General features: G+C 39.5%; 1 protein-coding gene across 2 annotated transcripts; it reads right to left on the bottom strand.

Moving 5' to 3' along the window:
- Window positions 1–105: 105 nt before the first annotated feature.
- Window positions 106–27,936, bottom strand: LOC109002238 (DExH-box ATP-dependent RNA helicase DExH11). Of its 2 annotated transcripts, none has more exons than XM_018979889.2 (23): window positions 27,682–27,936; window positions 26,824–27,081; window positions 26,362–26,622; window positions 26,194–26,259; window positions 25,612–25,690; window positions 23,533–23,708; window positions 23,327–23,434; window positions 10,994–11,095; window positions 10,512–10,712; window positions 10,256–10,366; window positions 8,953–9,020; window positions 8,339–8,744; window positions 6,455–6,610; window positions 6,265–6,375; window positions 5,980–6,033; window positions 3,856–4,113; window positions 3,296–3,405; window positions 2,507–2,660; window positions 1,457–1,919; window positions 1,088–1,302; window positions 723–961; window positions 496–622; window positions 106–370 (listed from the first exon to the last, which is right to left on the bottom strand). In XM_018979889.2, exons 1-23 carry the CDS (start codon window positions 27,826–27,828, stop codon window positions 158–160), a joined length of 4,083 nt encoding a protein of 1,360 aa, XP_018835434.1. In that variant the 5' UTR covers window positions 27,829–27,936; the 3' UTR covers window positions 106–157. The 2 variants fall into 2 exon arrangements, with proteins under 2 accessions (XP_018835434.1, XP_035541022.1); XM_035685129.1 differs by having other exon boundaries at window positions 23,533–23,696.
- Between the last annotated feature and the right edge of the window lie 32 nt (window positions 27,937–27,968).

Genomic DNA, 27,968 nt, shown 5'->3' with positions numbered 1-27,968 from the left:
TAATAATTATTTAACAATCAATTACATATAAATCCTGTTGTTTTATTAAAAATACTTTTAATTTTATATAGTTTTTAAATGACATTTTTATATATAAATAGGAAATCTTTATTAATAAGAGCAAAAGGAGTTCCACATTGATGAAATATGGCTTATATTATACTCCAGTGATGTACAAGCTAGCTGCAAAAACAATGTCTCGCTTTATGGCATTGGAAGCGGTTTCCATTTTCTTGTAGAGAGCAGAATTACCCATAATGGACGCAGCATTTTTAAATTCGCGGCATGTCTCATCCAGTCTTACAATGGTGCGTACTATCAGACCTTCAGGGACATCTGTAAGTTCACAGATATCTGCAAATGGAGTTCCCTGCCACAATAAATTAAAAAGGAAAAAGAAAAAAAGAGAACTTTGTGAGATGCTGCTGAGCCACTCCAAAAACAAGTGATATGGGGATATATGTTTGTTTAATTTGAGAGTTCCTGAAAGAAAACCTTTGCCCATTCGTAAACCACTTCAACAAGACCAAACTTGAGATTGTCTTTGACATACTCTTCAGGGTCTATCTGTAGTTGGAACTGGGCTTGAAGCTCCCCAAGTCTTATTGCTGTGTCATATAATCTGGAAAGAAACGCCATCGATGGTTATCAAGTAAACTAATTATCATATCTTTACAAAAAACAAGGATAAAATGATTTGAGGGAAAATTGGGAGAACTAACCTCTTTTTGGCCTTAGAAAGCTTAGGTATAAGGGAAGGTTCAGAAGTATTCTTCTGTTGAAACACAAAGGCAGACATTAATGCCACCGCTTCTTCTGGTTCCAGATCGTCCAGCTGATTCTCAAATAAACATTCTGTGCAAATCAACTCCTCCCCTGAGTTCATCTCACATGCAACACGGCCTTTTAGTTGAACAACAAGGTCAGCATCTATACAGCCAATTTCCTTTAGAACATCTATCTGCAAATGCATGGCGTAAAATGTTGAGCAGGTTACTGGGGAATTGAGTGTTGAAACAATTTACCTTGGAAGATCAAATCATAAGATAAACAATTATGAAGAAAGATGAATGCCATGGAAACATACCCGGCCCTGAAAATAAGGCATCTGTTGAAGTGCTTCATCTGACATTTGATATCTAAGAGCATTGACTTCCTCTCTGTGCCCCTTTATCTCTTTTGCTAATTTAATATGTTCTTCCAATTTAATACACCCATGACACTTATTCTTTGCCATCTTTTCCAATAGGGCAGTCCGCTTCCTGTAAGCTTCAACGATGGTCACGTCTTTCAACTTCAGATCTGAAATAGAATCACCAAGTGTTTAAATATACCCCCACTATCAGATTAACAAAGCTAATTTGCTTGATGTTCATCAGGAATGAATGCGTTTACAAGTCAAATTGTTTACTTCCCAAAAACTTCACTTATTAAGCTCACTGACAAATGGCCGTACCTTTCACCGGATCTAGGGCTGGAGGGTACTTATTTCCATCAATCAGATTCAATAGCTGTTGAACCGTCTGGGAGAAAGCAACACTACTAACATTTTCAAGAAGCCGAACCTGTTCAATTTTGATTTTGCTACCGCATATGCATAAAAACTCTCTGCTATCAGCTCCTCTAACCTCATAACTCATCCCAGCGGAAGCACCATAGTAAGGCAATTTTATGTTGATGACCCCTGATCCTTTATGAGAAGTGACAGTAGAAAAACCCTCATCTCCAAGGGGACGTTTTGCTTTTGGTGCCAAAAAATAACCGTCTGGGAAATCAGAACTTCTTTTATCTTGTGAATTACTGCTAGCAAGGGGAATTTGTGCTGTTGATGGTAAATCAGGTCTCAACACTAAAACAATGTACTGCTCGTTATTAGCAGAAAGTGCTTTCACAACAACTCCAAGCAAGTGGTCCTGGGACTGGCAATTATGAATGATATAGGTTTAGCTTCCCTAACCCTCACAAACAATTACATGGAAAATTATTTATAATGTAGTTTCATGTGCTTAATGTGCTGTAATACATGAAGTATGAATCTAACAGCATATTCCGCTAATGTATGGCTGCGAGGGTTACCAGCATCACAACAGCACTAGTCAGCCGTATAAACATGGAAAGTACCAAGCCACCTCACTTAACTTTGCTATTAATGTCTCTCCCTCGAGGGTGAATTGTAAAAGGCAAAGTAATGGTTACAGAAAAATCTAGTGTTTTTTTTTTTTTGTCAAATCTTAGTTGTAATTCGTTCATTTTTGCTTCTATATATTTTTTGTCCCTTTGTATTAAAAGTATGTCTTCCATTATAATATGCCAACCAAAACCAACCCGCATCAGATGACGGTATCAGTTCTGGTCCCCAAAGTAGTTCCCGGTTCAGGGTTCAGAGGGACAATGCATGCTGTAGATTGAGCATCACTAATCAAGAAAATACAACTGTATACCAGCAAAAACATTTTTTAATAAGTTAAACCAGCAGGTCCAGCACACACTATAAATAGGAACTCACCGATTGTGATTTTACTACTACCACTCTTCCAGTAGTAAGAAATTTTTGGGCAGAAGGGGACTGCATGACGGCGTCAGATATCTTGTTGCTATGTTCTTCAGCTTCTGAGTACATCTCATAGTATTCCTCAATGGCTGGTTCACCTTTTATACATCTACATGCAAAAAAAAAACAGACTTCAAGCATTATACATACAATGGAAGAACAGAAAAAGAATCATTTGCATAGCATTTTACAAATAAGCTGGAATAGTCCCCTTACCCTCATGTCTCAGATTGAAACATGCAGAGGACAAAGAAGGAAAGGATTGACCCACCCTAAGAAAAATGAACCGATGTCTGGTACATCCATATGAAATTGTTAGAATATAATGAAATTCTCAAACAAGTCATCAATGCTACTTCCAGGCCTATAGGATGTATAGCGTGACCAAAACTTTAGTGTTAAGGGTCTCCTTTCCCCTTCATAATATGTGAAATTGAAGTGGAGCCACAAGGACCTTGTCTGAAATCTGTTTCGTTGAAATAAGATGCTTCAATTTTTCCAAGATCAATACAAGTTTTATTATGCTGGAAACTCGTACTTCTTCATACCTATGAGTTATATATTGCTCCTTCAGTCTACTTATAAAAAAGCATTCCGAAAAGTATAAGAACCAACTTTAAAGAATGAACATCCAAAACATGGAGTAAGAGAAGATTCCAGGATAAAGTTGCATATTAACAAAAAAAATAAAAAATTATGAAGCATTATGTCCACCAATTAACAATCAAGATTCTGTCGACATACTCAATTGTTTTTGTGGGTTGAGCAAGCTTTCGCATCAGAAGTTGTTCTTTCTCAGGAAGTTTTTTCTGAGCATGGAATTCAGCAAAGCTTCTTTTCAGCATGTCCTCCACCTGTAGTTGAAGTCCCATCCAAACTTAGTTAAATGAACTCACTTGATTGGTTAAAAAGAGGCTGGGAAAAAACTTAGGAAGGGCAGTAATCTATAACAGAGTGCAGGAGACGATCCCTTGGACCATGAAAGTGAAAAGTCAAACCCTTGCACAACTCTCGGAACATGTAAGGTTCTTGAAAAACGAAAACCTTGATGCAAAGTCAGTCCCAGAAAAGTTTGTTGTAGATACAGTTACTCACCCCCAACACTTTGGCTATCATGCTGAAAATATTTTACATGCACAAAATCTTTTTATTGCTTTCCATTCATGTTTTACAGAAGGTATGATGATGAGTATCTGAATGGACATCCTAAGCTACAGAAGTTTGGAAAGAGGCTCTGTTTTCTCCGAGAAAATTTTATCCACGATCCTTTATCAGAAAAACGTTGAAATTAATTGAATGTCTACCTTTAATTCTTCAACACGAAGAAGATGCAGGATCATGATATAGGTCAGCCGAAACTGAGATTCAAGCTTAGTTGCACTCCCAATTAAAACATGCTTCAAGTCGCACTCCTCTGGGATTTCGTCACGGCACATTATAACAGCTGTACCAATCTTATCAAGTCCTCTTCTGCCAGCACGACCTGCCATTTGAGTGTATTCTCCTGGCAATAATTGTCTAAATTCCCTGCCATCAAACTTCCTTAAAGAATCAAAAACAACCTGCAAAAACCTTCATTACGTCAAAATTGAAAATGCAAAATTTCCAGCCTGCAACTAGATAAAGCATAGCATATGAGTCATATAATGCCTTCACACTATCATTACATACTCCCGTTTATAATTTTATGGTAAAGCACAACTAATTTCATTATGATTGTTAATTCTCAATGCTTCTATTTCTGAAACATTTAACTATACACACAATCATCAGATATTCCCATTTACAATTTTGTGGAAAAGCCCAACTAATATCATTATGATATTTACCAAATTCGAGAGGCCTTCAGGGTAATCACCAAATTGCTGCAGTGTGGAATATGATTCCCTTATGTCTCATGTGGTGTATTTGGCTGGAAAGGAATGGTTGGAATTTTGAAGATCGAGAATGCTCTTTGGATGATCCTAGATGTTTCTTCTTCCATACCTTCTTGTGGACTTCTGTCATTGTTCTCAATGGTACTAGTTTCCATGATTTTCTTGTATCCATTTCTAGATCCTAACTTGTAGCTTGGTTTACGGTATATGGTTCGGTCGTATTATAAGGTGTTGACTGTTCAGCGAATTCCTCCTTTTCCTTGGAAGCGTATTTGGAGGTCTCATGTGCCTTCCAAAGTTGCTTTTTTTATATGGACAGCATCGCTTGGGAGCATTTTGATGATGGATAATTTGAGGAAGCGTGGCCTTATTGTTGTGGAGTGGTGTTTCATGTGTAAGAAGCATGGGGAATCTGTGGATCATTTACTTTTGCATTGTGAGGAGGCTAAGGCATTGTGGGATGAAGCTTTTAGTAGAATCGGGTCGGCTTGGGTGATGCCTTTGAGAGTGGTGGATCTTCTGGAATGGGCTATATGGTTGTTCTCAAGTGGCTGCGGTGTGGAAGATGATTCTTTTGTGTTTTATGTGGTGCATTTGGTAGGAAAGGAATGAGCAGTGTTTCAAAGATAAGGAGCGCACCTTGAAGGATATTTGGAATCTTTTTGTGTACTCTTTATTGCAATGGTTTTCTGCTTTAGTGATTAATGGAGCTTCAGCTCATGACTTTTTGTTGTTGCTTTCTACTTCCTAGAATGTAATTAGGTGTTATCTTTTGTATATGCCATGTGTACATGGGCTTCGCCTATTTCATTCGTTCTAATAGAATTTTCTTTCTTACATATAAAAAAAAATCAATGTATACTTGGGCTTTGCCTATTTACTTGATAAAATAAAATCATATTTTACCTATAAAAATATCATTATGATTGTTAATTCGCAATGTTTCTACCTCTGAACATTTAACCATACACCAATACAAACAATGCAACCCCAATGTCCGCAGACCACACATCTTTGCTAGGTGATAATGCAGACAACTTCAGGCTTCCAGTCAAAACCATCATCTAGGTTATGTAAAAAATGGACCAAAGTTAAGAAGCTTTAGCACAACCATGTCCATAACAGCTACTCTGCTGCTTGATGCTTACATTGCAAACAGAATATGTACTAATTATCAACGCAACACCAAATTAAAGGTTCATAATGGGAAAGCCTGCCTAGAAAGTGTTGTACTTGGGCTAAGCCTTTGCACCCTTCAATAAAAGTTTTGATTACTTATTAAAAAAAGTCTGTCTAGAAAGTGTTGATAAATAGAGGAAAATGTCTTCTCGAAACCCCCCCCCCCCCCCCCCCCCCCCCCACATAAGATTAGAATGATGTCTGAAGTTTGCTTATAGCAGCAATTACCCAAAATAATAATTGACAGAGAGAGTGATCTTAAAAGACCCCACGCAAATCCAAAATATACAATAAATTGTAAACCTAATCTGACTTTTCATGCTGTAGCAGTAAATAACTTCGAATTAAGGTAAAATCATAAAAAGGCATCACCGTTCTAGCTGGAGCATTAACCCCCATTGCAAATGTCTCTGTTGAAAATAAAACCTACAAAATACAAACACAGAAGCATCAACCCACTATAACTTCTAAGACGACCGTAAGAAATCAAATACACACAATAATAGTGGCTAAAACTCGGTCTAATTCTTTATAAAGAATTTGATCGCAGCATTTTCTTAACATCTTAATAGCATCAGGATAGCAGCAGCAGCATGTTGAAAACCCTAATCTGAACATTATAAACACTAAAACAGTCCAGAAGTAAGACGTATTTACCTTGACCACACCACGGCAAAAAAGCATTTCAACAACTTCCTTAACAATTGGAAGCAACCCTGCGTGATGGACACCAATTCCTCTATGAAGTAGGCTTTGAACTCTAACAATCTGCACATCACAACATTTTATTTCCTGCAAAACTCAAATGCCGTATAAATTGACAACGAATAATCTTTTAGCTGCCAACCTGTGGCAAATTCCTGTCAGACCCCTTCAGACGGGAAAATGCTTTGTCACAGAAAACACGAATCTCACTTTTCTCAGAACTGCTAGTGAGATCAGTCCCATACAAACTATCAGCTGATTTATCACAGCGATTCTTTGAGAAACAAAATATCACCACCTACACAAACAAGGCAAGAAAAAGCTCGAGTTACATAACATTTTAGGCCCCGTTTGGATAGTGAAAATATTTCATCTCATCATTACAATTTTTTCAAATTTCCACACAAAATATAATAAACAATTCAACTTTTTCAAATCCTAAAGCAATAATAATATTAAAAATAATATTCTAACAATATTTTATTCAACTTTCAACTTTCATCTAAAACCATCTCATCTCACTATCCAAACCGCACCTTTGTGATAACAAATCCTGTTTATAACCTCTTTTGGAAGATGCAAATGGGGTTACAAAAGATAGTGCTTCCCCTTCCTGTGCTACGGAAGGAACAATAGGGCCAGACAAAGCGACACGACAAGGATCAGTGGGGGGTGGTGCAAAGTCAAGCAATGTTGGTGGAGGGGAGGAACCTGTAATGGTGGCAGAAACAATGGACACTAGCGGTTTGTCGTTGGTGCCTCATGTGAGGGAAGGTTTGGAATCGGGAGTGCAGTTGGGTACGGTGGCTGGAGATAATGTTGGTCCCTTGGTTTCTATCCCTCCGTTAAACGATATAGCGAGTTCACCATCAGATTGGGTTCTGAATAAAGTTAACGGACTTCAACAAATCCTGGGGCTTTCATATGTAGAACAGGGAGAATATGAAGATCAATTTAAAGCTCTACTCACTGCGATTGAGACAAGTTACGCGCTTGAAATCAAATCACATTTTAAGAAAAGCAGAGAATTAAAGCATCTTCTATGTTCAATTAATTACGATGCTAAGGGAGGTAGCTCAAGTCGAGGGAAGAATAAAGGGAGGACATTGTGAAGACGATCTCGTTGTGGGATGTTCGGGTCGAGGATTAGTTTTATGGAAACAAGGGGTTGGGGTTGGGGAGGTGTGTCCAATTCAGGCTTTGTGTATTTTGGGTAGGTTTCATGGGATTTTTGGGTCATTAGGGGCTCTCTTGTATGGGCTAGGTGTTTTCTTATATACGTCCAGTGTACTTGGTTACTCCTATTGATTTATATATATAATATTTTTACTTAAAATAAAAAAAAATAACAAATCCTGTTTATGATAAAAAAAAAAATAAGCACATCAAATTTTAAAAATAATTTCATACCAAAACCAAATTGTAAATTCATCTTTTTTACTAGTATCCAAATATCACCATAAAGGAAACGCCTCTAAATTATCAGGGCTCCTTCAAGAACAGCAAGTCGCAACTGACCATTACCAGGGCAATTAATAGAGTAATCTACCATTTCGTAGATATTGCAGTAGAAAGAGCACGTTTCTTGTGAGAAACAAATATTTTTTTTTATAGGTAATCAAAAAGTTTTATTCATAGAAGTAGGCAAAGCCCAAGTACATGAGAATAACCTAATTAGAGTTTACAATCGAAAGTAGAAGATCATGGACGCTAATAAACTGAAGATGATGAAGATGAATAAAAGAATAAGACTTTTTTTGCCTTCTCCATATTATGGATGAAAACGGGAGAATTTATCAAAAATTTTCCCAAAATTTAGCTTTTATAAACTTCAAAAGTTTTCATGTTTTCATTTATATTTTATATCTAAGAAAGAAAGAAATCCAGTATTAACACATAGTCTGAAGAAGTTCAGAGCTTCGAAACCAAAGTCTGAAGAAGTTCTCAGTGACATATTCAGAATTACCAAAATAAAACATAGCCTGAGTAACCAAGATAAACTGAAGGAAGATGCATTCTAACATACAGGTAACAGTGATTTCTTTGATAGCTTGTTAATAAGCAACAAGCACAAGGAAGCATCAGATCTCCTTGACCCCCAACTATTCTGGCCGTTCCCATTTTTCTGGTTCCCCCCACCAGTCCCAGGTAAGCTTCCCTGAAATTGGCTACCAAAATGTTTGTTCTGTTTTCCCCGGCTAGAATGTTCAGATCTCTGAGATCGATGCCCGTCATGAGTAGCTGAGGCTCCAGCATAAGATCCACTCCTACCGTAAGATCCAGTACCACCTACAGCAGTCAAAGCCTTTTTCTTGAATGCGTCTTTAGCAGCCTTTAGTCCTTGAGGCATAAATGTTTCACTTTCACATACTTTGTAAAGTTCTCCAGAATAAAATAGGCAATGCTCCAGTGGTACTGGTCTTTTTGTAGTCCTGATAACAAAAACACAATAGCAAAAACTTACACACAGGAAATTCATAATGTAAATTTTCTTTCTGCTGCGTTCGTGTTTATGCAAAGCAAAAAGGAAAAAAATATCAAAATAAAGCAAGAAAAAAAGCGGTAATGTTAAAAAATAAAAAAACCTCAAGATACTGAAAATAAATTGAATGCCAGTTAGCATACCAATTCACTACTTACACAGTTAAACGGATTTCCTTCTGCTTAGTCCGACCAATCCAGTCAGCAAACTCAACTGTGTTTGGCACCTGTAAAATGGTGATAAATACTTCATAAAACATGTTAACCATCTTGATGCTATAAAGAGAGAGAGGCATGGCAAAAACAAGTCTAAACAACACAGAAATACAACTAGGGCTGCAAATGGTCCAGTCCGGCGATGGACCGAACATTTTTCCGGACCGGACCGGACCGGACTGAACATCCAAAGGGACCGGACCCGGTCTGGTCCGGTCGGTCCGACCTTTTTTTTAAATAATTAATAAAAAAAATTATTTAAAATACTAAATTAAATTAAGTGACTTATTAATGTGGATTATGTAACAAACTCAATAAAAAAATATTTTATATGGTCAATGATAATAAATTAGATGAAAATTATATTATTAATTTATATAATTACTATATAATTAACTAATTGATATTATATATTTATTAATTCATAGAATATTAACAAGTGTTAATAGCATATTTAAAATTTTATATTGTTAATAGTAATAGGTTAGATGAAGATATATATAAAATATTGTTAATTTATAGAATATTAACAACTATTAATAATATATTTAAAAATTTATATTGTTAATTGTACAATTATTATATATAAAATATATATAAAATATTTTTATTTTATTTTATTTTTCATTCGGTCCGGTCCGGTCCGAAAAAGCCTTAGACCGTGGACCGGACTGAATGTTTTCGGTCCTCTAAAATGTGGACCGGACCGGACCGGTCTACGGTCCGTTCGGTCCGACCGGACCGTTTATCACCCCTAAATACAACTGATAAATATCATCACGAGCAGAGCTGCTAGAGAAGTATAATTATGTGGTAACAAACGAATTTGTCTGGAAGAAGACCTATTAACAACTAATTTATAATATCAGGAATTAAGGCGTTCACAGTACAGTGTTAGACAAAGTATGTAACCAACTTCACTTGTTACCCAGCATGCTTCCATCCATGCAATTAACTTAGAGCAACCTCCACTCACAACCGAGGAAGGAGGTTCTGGAGGTAGCATTTCAGACATTGAGTAAGCAGGCAAAGCAATGCTAGAACTGAAAGCAACTTCATCAATTCATAGATCTAAAGCTTAAATGAAAGTTACATACAAATATGGACCAATGGCTACAACTCATCATAATTTCAAAGATTGCAAAATCTATGTTAAAATCATTGAAGTTTCATAACTTACTATCAAAGCAATTAATCTCAAAAGAACTTTTCATTAAGTACATGCATATTAAACAGAGACAAATACCGTGGCCGAAAGAAGAACAAAATTTATATGTCTTGGAAGCATGATTATAACTTCTTCCCAAACAACACCTCTTTCAATATCATTGACATAGTGCACCTCATCGAATATAACCTGTTTCCTCATAGCGAAAAAGCAAGAAAAAATCCTCAGGAGACTATAGAAAATACAGAGAATGGCAAAAATAAATGGAATGACACCACTTTATCTGAAAAAGGAAAGGCAAAAATTACAGTTAAAAATGAAGGATCCCTTTTACCCATTCAATGTCACGTATAATATCCGCACCCCGGTAGAGCATTGACCTTAATATCTCAGTGGTCATGATTAGACAAGAAGCCTCTGGCCTCAAGCTAACATCACCAGTGAGCAGCCCAACATCAAATTTCCCACAGAAATCCCTATATTTTTGATTGCTGATGGTTTTTATAGGTGCAGTATATACAGCTCTTGTGCAGTGCTGCATGGCATTATAATCAAGAAAAAAAATTAGGATAAGAGTCCAATACTTGACAGCAGCACATGCTTGAATTTTAATATTCTAATACATGAGGTGGAGTCTCAAAATTCAGGAGATCAGAAAATCAATATTTTTTTTATCAGTAAATACATGAGATGAATTTTTTGTTCTAAGAATTTTATTACAAAATCAATATACCACATTCAACTGCTAAATCACTTAAATATTGGTGGCAAAAAAAATAAAATACAATATGACATCAGTGCAAGGTCCAGTCATACTTTTGATGCCAAAGCAAAAGCATATTCCGCGACGACTGTCTTTCCAGCTGACGTATGAGCAGCGACAAAAACTGATTCTCCCTTTTCGAGATAATATATAGCCTGTAATTATTAAAATAAAATAAAATAATCTCATTTAGGCCGCAGATAACATGATTCTCAGCCACTCTTTAAGTTATCACAGTTATAAAGAAAATAAAAGAAAAATTAAATAGCACCATGCACAAAGGATTTACACTTGTACGAATGCATGTCAACAAAAAAAACCTGCATACTATTGTAACACAAAAGCTTTGATGACAGTAGCAAGAAAACCATTTCTTCACAAACAAAATATAGATGTTGCAAAGAAGAAACAGCAATATATCCCTCAGTGCTTCATCTCCTAAACAAAATCATGTTTATGAACTAAGAATTTTCTAGCAGTAGAAAACTTAATATATAAATGGATCGTAGAAGAGATATTTTTTTGATCGGTAATCAAAGTATTTTATTCATAAAAGTAGGCAAAACCCAAGTATATAGGAAGTATACATGAGAAATACCTAACTAGAGTTTACAACTGATAGTAAAAAGTCAAGGACACTTAGTCCGTTACAAACAATAGCCCCCACCCATGAGAACAATGTTTTAAAGAAAAAGACTTTCAGCTCCTCCATTGTCTTCTTGCAGTTTTCGAAACTTCTATCATTTCGTTCCCGCCATATACACCAACACATACAAATAGGGACCATTTTCCAAATTACTGCGACTTGTGAATTCCCTCGGAGACCTCTCCAGCTAGCTAGAAAATCCACCAATCTAAAAGGCATGACCCACGATACGCCAAGTCCTGTAAAAAAATAGTCCCACAAGGTCTTCGCCACCTCACAATGTAGAAACAAATGGTCTACTGATTCACCCTCTTTCTTACACGTGTAACACCAGTCCAACACCATTATCCGACGTTTCCTTATGTTCTATGGTGAGAATTTTGCCCAATGCTGCCGTCCAAAAGAAAAAAGCGGCTTTGGAAGGAGTTTTTGTCTGCCAAATGCTCTTCCATGGAAATGTGTACATGCCTGGACTCGTTAAAACTCTGTGGAGTGATCTGACAGTGAATTTAACTTTCATGGAAGGGCTCCAAATCATCCGATCCATGGTACCCTCGGTCATACATACAGAATACCAATGCTACATAGAACTTTGTAATCTCCTCCAACTCCCAGTCTTGAGCTGCCCTAATGAAATCAACATTCCATTAAGGGGAGCCACTAGAAAAAAGCAAGTGGTCTGCTATCGTTGCATCCTTCACTCATGCAAGCCCAAATATGGCAGGGAAAGTGTCTTGAAGACTTCGTTCACCACAGCAGTTATCATACTAAAATCTGACACGAGAGTCATCACCCACTACAATATGTGTATGTTTCTGGAAAAACTCCCAATTTTTCCTTGTGTATTTCCATATGCCCACCCCATATGGACCATGTACCTCGTTCGAACACCAACCACCACATGCCTCCCCAACCTGTGCATCTATAACAGTCTTCCACAAGACCCACTTTCGTGTCAATACCGCCACAACCATTTACCCAATAGAGCTTGGTTGAACTTCATCAAGTTGCGAATCCCCAATCCACCCCCAGAAATTAGAGTATAAACCATTGACCAATTAACCCAATGGAACTTGAACTCATCCCCCAAAACACTCCACAAAAGGTTGTGTTGTAACTTCTCAATACGGTTGGCAACCTTTGCTGGTAGCGGGAGCAAGGACAAAAATAGGTAGGTAAGTTGGAAATAGTGCTTTTAATTAAGGTGAGCCTACCATCTTTAGACAAATACACCTCTTCCAAGATGCCAGTCTGCGTTCCACCTTTAAAGGGAGCACTCAAAGGTAAGCCAAGATACTTCAGGGGTAGAGAAGATACCTTACATCCCAAGAGGAAGGCTAGAGCTGCTGCTTCGGGAACAGTCCCCACTGGTACCAGTTCAGACCTTGAGAGGTTAACTTTTAAACCTAAGACAGCTTCGAAACAGATAAGTAGAGCCCTCACAAGTTGGATATGCCTGAGATTTTCTCCGCAGAGATGAGAGTATCATCCGCAAACAATAGATGAGAAACATCAATAGAGCCATAATTACCATTCCCCACCGAAAAACCATAAAGAAACTCACCTTCCACGAGGCCCACAATCATTTGACTAAGAGCTTCCATGACAAGTAAAAAGTAAGGGAGAGAGTGGATCCCCTGTTTCAAGCCCTACGAGTCAAAAAAACCCACTGGTGAACCATTCACCAATATAGAAAAGTGTACTGTTGAGATGAAAAATTCTACCCAATTTAATCATTTCTCACCAAAACCACATATTGTAAGTAGATAAAATAAGAACTTCCAATCTACATGATCATAGGCTTTTCTATATCTAGTTTGCAAAGTAACCCTGGTTCTCGAGATTTGAGTCGTCCATCCAACACTTCATTAGCAATTAAGACCAAATCCAGGATTTGTCTGCCTTTGACAGATGCATTTTGCAGCTTCAAGATTAACTTTTCCATCACCGTACTCAAATCGGTTCGCTAACACCTTGGATATAATCTTGTAAACCCCATTCACAAGGTTGATGGGACGACAGTCTCAAACATCCACTAATCCCACCTTTTTAGGATAAGTGCTAAAAAGGTAGCATTTAGACTTCTTTCAAAACTAGCATTACTATGGAATTCTTGAAATGCCTGAATAAGGTCGCCCTTTAACACTTCCCAACAGGTTTGGAAAAAGCCCATTATGAAACCATCAGAGCCTGCGGCCTTGTCACTAGCCATACCTCTAACGACTTTGCGTACTTCTTCTTCAAAGGGCCTCTCAAGCCACCCTTCACATTGTGGATCTAGTACAAAAAAAGTCAAACCACCTACTGTCGGTCTACATGGTTGTTGTTCGGCTAGTAGACGTTCATAATATTGTGTAATGTGGTTCTTGATAATTGAATGGTTCGAAGATACTGCTCCATCTATCATCAACTATCAATAGCGTTTGTTCCTTCAGTGCGAATTAGCCACCCTATGGAAGAACTGTGTGCACTTGTCTCCCTCCTTGAGCCATAGTGCCTTTGATTTCTGTCTCCAAGAGATCTCTTCCATCAATATGACTCTTTCAAGTTTTGTAACTATCTGACTCTTGCGAGTTGATTCGGATTCAAAAAGAGTTCTAGCCTCCTCCTCACCCTCCAAACCCTGTAGCTCCTCTAGAAAGGAGTGTCACTGTAGACCTACAGTGCCAGAGACTTGTTCATTCCATTGCTTCAAATCTTGTTTCTGCACTTTTAGCTTTTTCGCCATTATAAAGCTTGGAGAGCCTTGGAAATCATAAGACCACCATTGTCGTACCCTGTCTACAAAACCGTCAGTCTTAAGCCACATATTTTTTGCATTTAAAATACCTTCTGCCTCCGTGGATGCCTCCACAGTCAAAGGATGGAGAAGTGGTCTGAGCATACCCTAGGTAATCTTCTCTGAGTTACCTCTGGAAAATGTAACTCTCATTCTGGAGTTAGCTAAAATCCATCAATTCTCGACCAGGATGGAGTTCACGTGTTAGACCAAGTATACGAACCTCCCATGAGCAGAATATCCATAAGTGTCTGCTCTGAAATGAAGTAAGAAAAATCCCTCATAGCAAGTGTGATGTGGGACATACCTGATCTCTCACTCGAGAAACGAGGGACATTGAAGTCACCCCCTATGCAACTTGGTAACTCCTACCAACTAAGAAGTCTTGCCAATTCTTCCCACAAAGACCTTCTTTTCGCATCAATATTAGGGTTGTAGACTCTGGCAAAAGCCCACTGGAAACCATCCTCTACATTCTCAAAGGAGCACGCCACAATGAATTCACCCACACAGTCCTCTAACCTTTTCACCGCCCTTTTATCGAACATAATAAGAACACCCCCAAATGCTCCTTTAGAAGGCAGATACAACCATCGAACATGACGTCCCCTCCACAAACTTCGAACTATTTTCCTTGTAATAAATTCTAGCTTGGTCTCCTATAAACAAATGATATCACCTTGCCATTGATGAAGTAAATTTCTGACTTGGAGCCGTTTGTTGTGCTCATTCAGCCCCCTTACGTTCTAAGATATTATTTTTGGTTTCTTATAGGATTCATCGTTACCCGTCCCTTGAGACACCCCCAGCTAGAGCTTCTCAGCTTCTCTCCCCTCCATCATCATTCATAGCCCATGCTAGCCTTTTAGAGTTATTTTTCTCTTTTTTTGTCCAAATTAATAGCAAGATCCATTGTAGATTGCGCACCTCCAGCTTCAATAGCTTAAGTAACGCCAAAAATTTTTCCTCAAAACCCTCACATGTTATCCCCATACAATGCTTGATCTCTTTGGCTTTCTTAATTATCCAATTTGACACCCTCGGATGAAACAAGTTCAATGGAGTAGGTTCTACCTAGGGGTGTAAACCGGTCGGTTCGGACCGGAGAAACAGACCGGACCGACCAAATGCATGGTCGGTTTCGGTCCAGTAAATAGGGAAATTTCGGTTTCGGTCTGGTCCCGGGGTGGAGATTTCCCGGACCGGACCGACCGAATAAAAAATAAAAATAAATAAAATATTATATATATTATTTATATAATAATTATACAATTAACAATATAAAATTTTAAATATGTTATTAATACTTGTTAATATTCTATAAATTAACAATATTTTATATAAATATTCATCTAACATATCCCTATTAACAATATAAAATTTTAAATATGTTATTATCATTTGTTAATATTCTATGAATTAACTAATATATAATATTAATTAATTAATTATATAGTAATTATATAAATTAATAATGTAATTTTCATTTAATTTATTATCATTAACCATATAAAATATTTTTTTATTGAGTTTGTTACATAATCTACATTAATAAGTTACTTAATTTAATTTAGTATTTAAGAGGGTAAAAAGTTCTGTTATGATGGGGTTTAGAAAGACAGTCCTTATAGAATCGAAGATATTTGAGTTAGTGCATGTAGGAAGCAGAGCTCTATGTATCATTGAGAGGGGAAGGAAGGTGACTAAACAGTTGGTAATCAGTTTCACCACTGCGAGATGGGTTGTGCAGTCTCTTGAAGGATGTGGTCAAGCAGATGCCAAGAAGGATTACATAAAAACCTTCAGTTATGGCAGCAGTGCATATATTGCTCAGAGATCCTCTAATGCATTCGGTAGACATATGGCCTTTGTGGAATATAGAGGTGGTGGCAGAAGAAGCATCATCATTGTCCCTGAAGATGCTGGAAGTCAAGGATGGAGAAGGCTGGCGTTGGAGATCAGTGAGATGAGTGGTGGTGGGGTGAAAAATGCAGGGGAGAAATATGGGAGGGAGGTCCCCAATCACTTTCCTGTACAGAACAAAACCTCATTCAAGACCTATGCTGAGGCCGTAGTTGGTGTTGATCCAGCCATGAGAGGAGCTGCTACTAGTCCAGATTTTGAATTGAAGGGCAATGATGGAATTTTGAAGAAAAAGGACAGAGTGGAATGGCATGACAGAGATGTTTACACAAGAAGGGATCAAGATCCTCTGATCAAGGGGAAAGTAGCTAAGAAGATTTCCCTACTTAGAATAAAGGAGGAACTGATAGCTGAGAGGGAGAGGCTCACGAGGTTAATTGATAACATTGAGTTGGACATGGGCTTGGACCAGGGGTCTGGAATAGTAAGTGGAGCACCTAAGGCTGTGAGAACACAAGTGCAGATGTTGGGCCAGCAGAAGGTAACAGGAGGAGTTGGTAGACCAGACAAGGAGTGGGCTGTTCAGCATACAGGCCCAAGAAGAAGGCTTGGAGAAGGCAGGTCTGGAGAAGGAGGGCCCGAGAAACAGACATGGAGATGGAGGGCCAAGCTCTCAGGCCCATCCACGTACGAGGTGGGGTCATCATCCGGCGCGTCTCTACCGGCGACGGAAAATCACCGGACGGGACCACCACAGACTTGGGCGACGGGAGCAGGCGAACTGGTGGCTGGTATCCCGGATGATGGGGGAGTGACGGCGGCGCCGCCGTCAAGCTCTAAAGAATCTGATACGGTTCTCGAAGCAGAAAATGTCGTCGAACCTGGTCCAACAACCACGAAATATCCACAGACCACGCCGACGGTTGAAATGATCACTCTCTGGAGGTCGGAAATGGACTGTACTGAGGTGAGGGGTGGTGAGGTTGTAACGGAGACAACGGGATGCGCGTTGGCGCTGGTTCCTTTCGATGGTGAAGGGGGACCACCACAGACTTGGTCGACGGGGGCAGGCGAACTGGTGGCTGGTCTCTCGGACGAGGGGGGAGGGACGGCGGCGCTACCGACAAGCACTAAGGAACCTGTTACGGTTCTCGAAGTAGAAAATGATGCCGAAGAGCCACAGATCACGCTGACGGCTGAAATGACTGGCCTATTGAGATCGGAAATGGATTTTGGTAGTGCAGGGATAGCAGACACAGCTTCCTTGGCGTATGAAGATGAGTGTTGCTGGGAAGACCCTCTCCCACTGATATCCCTGCATCCGTTTAAGAACAGTAATTCTCAAGCTTCAAATTGGGTCCTGAACAAGGTAAAGGAGATGCAATTCAGCATGGGGATTTTATGCAATGGTTTTGAGGACCAGCTCATTGCTCTCTTTGTAGCTATGGAAGCTGGGAAAAATAGTTTGGGATCACCCAGGGAGCTTGCATCAGCCAAGAAGCAAGCAAGAGAACTCCATAGACTGGACTGGACAGTAAATGATGGAGTAAATGGAAAGAGCTCTAACCGGGGAAGAGTGAGGGGAAGGGCAAAAGACGTGGTTTTATGAAACCAAAGATTGTTTCTTGGAACGTAAGGGGGCTGAATGAGAAAGACAAACGTCTTATAGTTAGAAATTTGCTTCGTAAATGGAAAGTGGACGTTGTATGTTTACAAGAAACGAAACTTGCGGTTATTTCTCTGCGTATCATTAGAAGTTTGTGGGGTTGTAGTCAAGTGGGATGGCATTATTTACCGTCCATTGGAGCATCTGAGGGCATATTAGTAATGTGGGACAGGAGGGTGGTGGAGAAAATTGAGGACTTTCTGGGAGATTACGTGGCGGCATGCTCATTCAAAAATGTCAGGGATGGTTTTCAGTGGGCATTCGCTGGAGTTTATGGGCCTAATCTTGATCGGTCCAGAAGTTTATTATGGGATGAGTTGGCCGGTATTGGCAGCGTATGGGACCTACCATGGTGTATCGGTGGTGATTTCAATGTCACTCGTTTTCCGAGTGAGAGATTGGGTGGTTCGGGTTTCAATCCATCTATGGTAGAATTCTCTAACTTCATCTCGGAGCAAAATTTACAGGATCTTCCTCTTGCAGGTGGCTCTTTCACTTGGTCTAGCAACCGAGATATTCCATCTTGGTCTAGGCTAGATAGATTTCTAATCTCACCGGATTGGGAGGCTCATTACCCAGACCTTATTCAGAAGAGATTACCTAGGCTATGTTCGGACCACTTTCCCATCCTTTTGGACTGCGGAGGCATTAGAAGAGGTCCAAGATACTTCAAATTTGAGAACATGTGGTTGAAGTCTGAGGGTTTCCTGGACAGAATACGTCAATGGTGGTCATCTTATCAGTTTCATGGCAATCCTAGTTATATTTTGGCATGTAAATTAAAGTCTTTGAAAAAGGATTTAAAGGAGTGGAATGCACAAGAGTTTGGCAATGTGGAAAGCCAAAAAATTGTTCTCTTGGAGGAGCTTAAGCGCTTGGAGGGTGTGGAAGAGGAGCGGGTACTACTTGAAACCGAGCAGGCGCGCAAAACTCAAGTAACTGCAGACATTGAACGGTTCTATCTTATGGAAGAAATATCTTGGCGACAAAAATCTCGTGCTTTATGGTTGAAGGAAGGGGATAGATGCACCAAGTTTTTCCACCAAGTGGCCAATTCGAATAGGCGGAACAATGCTATAGAAACTCTGATGATAGACGGGGTGGCCTCATCCAACCAAACCGAGATCTCAGATTACATTGTCAATTACTATGATAAGTTGTTTTCAGAACAGTTTTCGTGGAGGCCAAGACTTGATGGACTGGCTTTTGATGTTCTTGATCCGCAGGCGATGGAACAACTTGAAAGGCCGTTTGAGGAGGTAGAGGTTAGATTGGTAGTTAAAGGTATGGCGGGCGACAAAGCCCCAGGTCTGGATGGTTTTACCATGGCCTTTTTTCAGTCTTGTTGGGATGTACTTAAAGAAGATATCATGGGGTTTTTCCATGAATTTCATGGAAGTGGGCGATTCGAGAAAAGCCTCAATGCAACCTTTTTAGCACTCATCCCTAAAAAGCCTGGTGTAGTAGAGGTGAAAGATTTCCGTCCCATTAGCCTGGTGGGCGGGTTATATAAAATCTTATCCAAAGTATTGGCAAATAGGTTGAGCAAAGTAATGGAAAGTTTGATCTCAAAGCCTCAAAATGCCTTTGTTAAAGGTAGACAAATCCTAGACTCAGTACTTATTGCCAATGAATGCCTGGATAGTCGTATTAAGTCAGGAGAGCCCGGACTTCTTTGCAAGTTGGACATGGAGAAAGCTTATGATCACGTCAATTGGGGATTCTTACTTTATATACTTGAGAGATGTGGCTTTGGCATTAAATGGCGTACTTGGATCCAATACTGTATTTCTACGACCTGTTTTTCTGTATTGGTGAATGGAACATCAAAAGGCTTTTTCAAAAGCTCCCGAGGATTGCGACAAGGGGATCCCCTCTCTCCACTTCTTTTTGTTTTTGTGATGGAAGCTTTTAGTAAGATGATTGCAGGGGCAGTGGCGGGTGGTTTCTTATCAGGATTCTCAGTTGGTGAGGCAACCTCAAGTTCGATAAACATCTCACATCTCTTGTTTGCTGATGATACTCTAATTTTTTGTGAGGCCAAACAAGAGCAAATCCGAGCTTTGAGGGCTTTTTTATTATGCTTCGAGGCCGTGTCAGGGTTGAAGGTGAATTTGGCCAAATCTGAGGTAGTGCCAGTGGGGCTTGTACCCAATGTGGAGAGTTTGGCGTCCATCTTGGATTGCAAGATATCTCAGTTGCCCATGAAATATCTTGGTTTACCATTGGGTGCGGCTTTTAAATCAAAATCCATATGGGATGATGTGCTAGAAAAAATGGAAAGAAAATTAGCCGGTTGGAAGCGGATGTACCTATCCAAAGGGGGTCGGGTGACTCTCATCAAGAGCACTCTCTCCAACTTACCAACGTACTTTCTCTCATTATTCCCGCTCCCCGCCAAAGTGGCTCATCGTATGGAGAAACTTCAACGTGATTTCCTTTGGGGAGGGATAAAGGATGAGTTTAAATTCCACTTGGTGAAATGGGCCACAATTTGTTCTCCCATCAAAGAAGGAGGCTTGGGTATTCGGAATTTGAAATATTTCAATAATGCTTTGCTAGGCAAGTGGTTATGGAGATTTCACAATGAACAAGAGGCCTTGTGGCGAATCGTCATTGCTTTGAGGCATGGAGAATCATGGGGAGGTTGGTGTTCCAATGAGGTGAGTGGGCCTCATGGAGTTGGGATATGGAAACATATTCGAAGAGGTTGGGATACATATGCAGCACATACTTGTTTCAAAGTCGGAAATGGAGTGAAGGTAAAATTTTGGCATGATTTATGGTGTGGTGATCGGGCACTCAAGGAAGTTTTTCCTCAAGTTTATGGCTTAGCAAGAAGAAAAGACGTATCAATAGCGGATTTAGTTCTCATCTCCAATGGTCTTCCACAATGGAACATTACTTTCCTTAGAGATGCACAAGACTGGGAAATGGATGAATTTTCGGTGTTTTTTGACCAGGTATACTCCACTCGTGTGTTGGGGGAAGGAGAAGACAAGATTTATTGGCGCCCTTCTAAGAAGGGAGTTTTCACAGCACGTTCATTCTACCATTCCTTGACCATGCACACCTCAGCCCGTTCCTTCCCATGGAAGAGCATATGGAGGACAAAGGCACCTCTAAAGGCAGCCTTTTTTGTTTGGACAGCTTCTTTGGGGAAGATTCTTACTATAGACAACCTGAGGAAACGTGGAATCGTAGTTATGGACTGGTGTTATATGTGCAAGAAGAGGGGCGAGTCCACTAACCATCTCTTACTACATTGTGAGATTGTCAGGATCTTGTGGAACGAAGTTTTTGCTCGATTGGGTTTAGCTTGGGTGATGCAGGAAATGGTATGTGACTTTCTAGCCTCGTGGAGAGGTATTCGGGACAACCCTCAAATTGCATCCATATGGAAAATGATACCTATATGTCTATGGTGGTGCATTTGGAGGGAGAGGAATGCAAGAAGTTTTGAAGATCAAGAGCGATCGATAGAAGAGCTTAGAAATCTGTTTTTCAATACCTTACTTCATTGGTCGATTGTAATTGATTTTAATGGCATGTCTTTTCATGAATTCCTTGTATCTCTAAACTAGCAGGCACAGGCGTTGCTCTTGTATATGTCCCGTATACTTGGGCTTTTTGCCTCCTTTTGATCAATAAAATTTTGTTTACCGATCAAAAAAAAAAAAAAAGTATTTAAAATAAATTTTTTTTATTAATTGATTTAAAAAAAAAAATAGGCCGGAACGAATGGACCGGACCAACCGGTATACACCCCTAGTTCTACCCCCTCAGCAGAGGACTTACCCCTTCCGGCGTCCACCCACCTTTCAGCCGTCATCACCTCTCCCCTTGTAACCTCAAAAACAACCATAGCCCTGTCCAGTGCACCCTTCTCTGAATTACCCAGGCCTCCCACTGTCTAAGTCAACAAAAATGGGTTTCTCGGGTACTAGACCATTTTCTGACGCCGATATGCCTCCTTGCACGGCATGAAGGTCAGACGACTGCCCAGACGTCGCCGATTGGAGTTTCAATGGCTTCCCGCCGTGCTCTAGCCCTCCCGACGAACCTCTTGTCGTCTCCTCTGCAGGGATCTGAGATATCTCCTCCACCGGCGCCAAGGATGGCACCTTCATGGTAGTGGTGGCGGGATGTGACCCAAAGAGGGCCAACGCATCGTTTTGTGTCTTGCCGGTGGATGGTGTCTCTGCCGTCGTCGAAATCACTTGTTGTGTAGCCTCCTCTGACGTCAAAAGCCACACTGGCATGCTGACCCCGCTGCAAAGATGGCCAGGAACAGCCCCAGGAGTTGCATCGACGAGGTCCCGTGCCGATGATGACCCAGCATACCAACAAGCCCAGTTGAGGATGTGGAGCCTTTCTCAAAGAAGGGCCTAGTTCTTTTCAAGCACCATTTCAGTTTGGGCTGGGCTTGGCATGTATAGCCCGTTTGGATCTTGGCTTTCCCTTTATCAGGCCTTAAGTGCAGTCCATTTCCTTTAGACTTTATCAGCTTAGAACCAGTTGACCGTTGGCCTTGTTCCAAGCCCAAGGCCTGGCCCGGCTCCATTTTAGTTGAAAGAGTTTCTACAGCTTTCGTCAATAAAATGATTTCTTCTTTCAAACCATCAAGGACTCCCTACATCTCCCTTTCCACTGAGGCAGCGTGGGACAAGCTACCACCACCCCTTTCAAGAATAGTCCCTCGACCATTCTCTGCCACCCCCGCATTTTCTTTTTGCAGCAGCACCAAGGAGTGGCTTGAACCACCCATTACAATCGGTTGTTTCCTAGCGCCGCCCCTCGCTTCTTCTGCATACAAGATTTCCTGCCTCCCCAGCCCCTTTCCTTTGTCTGCTGCTTTGTCCATGGGTGTTGCCGACGTCGGCTTCGTATTTACCAGAACATGCATATACAGAGCATGTTTCATTTCCTTGGAGAGGTATTTCCAACCCCCCTTTCGTACCTTCTGGGATCACCAAAGGACCACTATGCCCACTGCCGCCGTATTCAGTTACTTCTAAGTACCGCATGAAGTCATTCGAACGACAGTGTACAAACCGAGCCTTCGTACCATCCCGATACGACTTGTAAGTTCTTGCTTCCCTCCGATGAGGTGCATTCCTCCACTACATTGGCCAGCCAACGAGCACTGCTTTGAGAAAAAAACATCTCTTTGGTGGTCTTTCGACTCCTCTATGTGATACGAAACCAGTTCCCCCCCTCTAGTGATAATACAAACACCTTCGTCTCTATCAAAAGGTGTTTTATAAAACCCATCTTAAACGAATAGCAGCTAAAACCAGTAGAAATCTTATGGAGTATAGTTCTGACAAAGGTCACCAGAGCAATTTTCCATTGTAAAAGTGTATGGAGAGAAAAGTGTACCCAAATAGACAATTAGAATGGTGCAGAAGAGATATGCATGGACCAAATACCTCTTTCTGAAATTTGTCCAATTCGAAAGGGAATTCTAATGCCATATCAGGAACAAGTTCATAGAAGCGCTCTGCAATCCCTTCACTACCTCCAATAATAGCCCAGGCCTGCTAGTTGACAAAGTTAAAAAATAAAAGAACAACCAACGGCGAAAGAGGCAGACTGCACAGCAAAAACATGAGATTCTCAAATCTAAGAAAGTTACCTCCTGCTGCTGTGCACCACCATCACGATTCCCATCCAATGTTAATGTTGATCCTCCTGCTTCTATTGACAAGATATCATCCAACAGAGATAATTCTGGCTCATTGGCACCAATGGATGCATCATCCTTAGTTTCTTCAGTTTCTGATTTAACAGATTCAGCTTCTGATGGTGCACCTTCACATTCAGCATTGGAAATCAGCCCTAAAAAAGACTAAAATGCTTGCAAACTCATCTTCCCTAGGCTAAGTTAGGTTGCCGCTCGGATAGACACCACTCAATACTATCTAGTGGTGACCAATTTTCCAAGTTACAACACATCTAGAAAAGTGATACCTAGGTGTTTTGTACGTGGAAATGTAATTCTTGTAGAAAACCACTAAATTATTCAAATACAGTAACATTTTCCTGGAACCATTCCCATTATAGAAAAAACTGTTAAACGAAAGCAAATCCAAAATTAGAAAACAAAATAAAGGTTACATGTCTCCGGACCAATGCCTTTCCATTTGTAAAAGGCTAATTGACTTTGTAATCTTAGGGCTCGTTTGGACACTTCGAGTATCTCAGAATTATGTGAATAGTAATGAAATGATCTGTAAATAGTAGTGAAATGGTTTTAGTTAAGATATTTTATTGGGTTTTGGGAAATGAGGGAGAAAAGTTGAATAAAAATATTATAAACTTAAAAAATTGTTTGAATATTATTTTTTAATATTATTTTTGTTTTGAAGTTTGTAAAAGTTGTAATGATTAGATGAAAAATTTGAAAAATTGAAATTTAAAAGTGTTTTGTGTTTGAATGATGTTTGGGATGGGAACTTGTGAGAAGTTTTGAGAAATTCTCATCTCATCTCATTACCCAAACATACCCTTAATGTACTTATTTTCATACTTTCTTACTTTGGCATAGCCCTTCGTTGGGCTTTCGCCCTTCACCTATAGGGTGCAGCTTGGCTTGATTTAAACTTGAAGTACCCAGAACATATATAAGCACACTGCAAAATGAAAAGGGTGATGCATATCCCTAGAGAAAAAAATGAAGCAAGCTATGTTCATCTTGCATTTAAACCAGGAAAATTTGCAAGAGGTTCATAGTAAATGACCTGTAACATTATGGGGTTTTTGTGTTTTTATGTGCATCCCAGTTAAACTGCTTTAATCTTGAACCCATAAATAAACCAAAACTATTTAAAGTATGTTTTATGTTTCTTTCCCCAGTAAAGCATTAATCTTATTTAAATTCAACAATAATCCGAATCAAGTCACAATCCTTACTCTAATAGTTAAGTACATCTCAAGCGCTCATGAGGACTCGAACCCATGGCTCCACCCCCAACAAATACCAAATTCTGAAACCCGATAGTGAATGACTTAATAACACCAAACTTCTAATGCAACTTATAATAAAAGTTATGCTTCTTCAACCCTACATGCATTAGAAGTTGGACAATGCATTTGTTTTAAAAGAAGTAGATGAAAAAGAATTCATTGCTTTTCCCTTTGCCTACCTTAATGAGAGATCGAGTGGAGAGAGAAAAACAAATAACTTCTTTTAGGGCCTATTTTTCAATCTCTTCATAAGTGGAGAGACTTGGAGGACAGTACAGACCGTCCGTTTAAACCTTTAAAACACAATCAAAATCGTAACGAAAAACAAGTTTTGGAGATTTCTCTTCCCTCTCAACAACAGATAGTGGGGGCAGATTGACTTTTTTTCAACTCCTCTATTCTATCCTCTCACAAAACTTCTCGCCGAATCAAATTGGCAAACCAACTATAATCCAGTGTAAATCCAAGGATATTCAAACTCTACTTGGATCAAGACCACATACAGTTTGGCCCTCGAGTTGGATATAAAAATCATAGTGAGCAGGCCACCACAACCATCTCATTTAATAACATCCCTGATATATGTATGAGATGAAAAATTTATTCGATGCAATACTAGAAAAACCTCACTCATTCATAAGCCCGAGCTGAGCAAGCCTAGCTCAGCTTCATGGCAGTTTTCACATGAGATCATACTTCATAAACGTATGAATCCATGAAAAAATATCCAAGTGTACATAATACATACCATCTCCCTCAGATTCAGGGACAACATCCTCTTCCCAAGCCTTCTTGAACAAGTCATCAAACTGTACAGATAACTCACCCTGCATAAACAAGTACCACACATCATAAGCCAACCATAGAACTATAACAATTCATGACCAGACAACTACAATCATTCATAACCAGGGGATTGAAACTTGAGGTGGTGGGGGGCAAGTTGAATTAACGATAATTGCTGCCACCCCCCTTAAAAAGACCCTTAATATTTACTTTACATTACTTATTAAAAAAAACTAGTTGTTTTACATTTTTTTAATTGACACTAAAACCCTTGATTTTTCTCAAATTATTAAAAAAAAAAAATCTACTTCAATATAATTATTAAAACTATTTGTTTTACATTTTTGTTTTAACTTGACACAAAAACCTTTTAGTTTCTTTTTTTCTCAAATATTTTGTGGGGGAAGGGGGGCTTTAAATTCATCCATATTCATGACACTAGGAAGTCCAAGCTTGAGTGGGGATTTACATATAAAAAATAAATATAGTAACTGATAGATTTTTACAAGTTTCGAAGCAAAAACAACACAGTGGAGCAACTCACCAGCTTCTTATCGTTTGTACTCTTGAGACTTTGGTCCTTACAAACATTCCACGAGTATGGGTAAGCCTAGAGAAGAAAGTGATAATTCACGAAGGTTGTTAGTAATAAAATAGAAGAATAACACAGTAAATTTTTTAAAAGTTCTATGGATAAGTGATAAGTAGAAACCTTGAGATTGCCGAGGTCTAGTCCTTTCTTCAAGCTTGGAAGACTGACCTGAGCAGGGCCGCCATTCATAACTTCACGTACCCATTCACCGTTTAAAGCACCTTCAGGAAGACTTCTTTCTAAAGATTGAGAATCATCCAAACCTCCAGGACGAAAAGGTCGGTTGTTGATGCTTCCCCTTAAAAAATCTTTTGTAGGTCCAGCTGCACGAGGCAATGAGCCAGAGTCTTGAGCTCCAAGCATTAGTTCTGATACATCCACCTAAAACAGTGTAATAAACCAACTCCCAGGCCAAAGTCAGAAACAAAGACACCAATTGAGGATAATACCAAAACCAGATAATTCTCTTGGTGTTTTATTATCAATCATAAAGTAGCAATACAAAATGATGGAACTGTTGTTAAGCTAAATGGAGTATCTGGGACCGACAACACATGCATTGAAGAAGTGAGGACCTCATACCTCCACAGAATTGGGTTCCCAATTTTCTTGCATCGATCCCTTCTTCTTGCGTCTAAATGGTAACTCCCATCTAGGAACCACAACAGAACGCGGTAATGATGGCTCTGGGTGTACTTTTGCCTCTTCAAACCAATCAAAATCCCACTGCCTTCCAGATTTTTCAGGAGAAAATTCCTCAGGGTCTAATCTTGGTGAGAGATATGTCTCTTCTATATATGCTTTAATGGATTTGGGTGTTTCCTTAGCAAATGCTGGTGGCTGAAACATAAACTAGATAAGTTATTAATTAAAATAACAAGCGCCCCTTTTTGGCACCAGATCTTTTTTAGTTACTGAAAATGAATAGGCTGAAGGTAAAGCGTCTTAAATTAACTTGAGACGATAGACATTTCTCAAGGCATTAACAACAAAAAGTTTTCAAACACCCAAAAAAAGTCCTGACTTCGTTACTTAAAACTCTACGTTTCTAATTGCAGGTCCAATTTGAAAGTGTATGCTTCCCTTAGCTTCCAATATTTATACAACTTATATCGATATATATTCCAAAATCTCCTAGCCAGTTAAAAGTTCAAATGCATGGGTGCCAAAAGCAAAAAATGCATAAAACTGAAAGTGTTGCAACCAAATTTAATAGAAACGAGTGCCCAGAATTATCTCTTATGCATGAAATCAGACAACCAAAATAGTTCTCAAACTAGACAACGATTATATACATCTGTAAGTGATTAAAGCAAAATCACATCGTAGCGAAACCCTAAAATCCATGAACCATAATAGAGTTCAATAGGCACAAAGTGAATTAAACGAACTGTATAGAGCTATTTATTTCTGAAGCTTAGTGTGAGACGAGACACTGACCGGAATGAAATCAGGGAGCAACTTGACAGGGTTGGAGTGCTCAACCGTTGAGATGGGCTCCACCCTGAGATGGCCACTGTGGCCGGAGAATCCGACCCGGAAAGATAGCTCGTTTGCTGCTTCGATTTCATCCATCCGATGCTCCATGGCCTCAGACTTTTCGCTCGGAAAACCGAGTTTTTGGTACACACTGCTGGTTTTCTTGTTGGGTTAGTTTTTGGATTCGCAGGGTTTTTGATTTTCGCGGGTTTTGAGTGAGGAGTTGGGAAGGTATGCGGTATATACTA

This window comes from Juglans regia, chromosome 14 (genome assembly GCF_001411555.2).
Source record: "Juglans regia cultivar Chandler chromosome 14, Walnut 2.0, whole genome shotgun sequence".
In the NCBI taxonomy this organism is placed as follows: domain Eukaryota; kingdom Viridiplantae; phylum Streptophyta; class Magnoliopsida; order Fagales; family Juglandaceae; genus Juglans; species Juglans regia.
This window is presented reverse-complemented; position numbering and strand designations above follow the sequence as displayed.

Excerpts from the sequence above, each read along its gene's own strand:
- LOC109002238 (XM_018979889.2), bottom strand. The coding sequence starts at position 27,828 with ATGGAGCATCGGATGGATGAAATCGAAGCAGCAAACGAGCTATCTTTC. Across the intron at positions 2,661-3,295 it reads CAACCCACAAAAACAATTGA|ATGTATAAAAGGTGAACCAG; the intron begins GTATGTCGACAG and ends TTTTGCATGTAG. Across the intron at positions 962-1,087 it reads TGCCTTATTTTCAGGGCCGG|ATAGATGTTCTAAAGGAAAT; the intron begins GTATGTTTCCAT and ends ATGCATTTGCAG.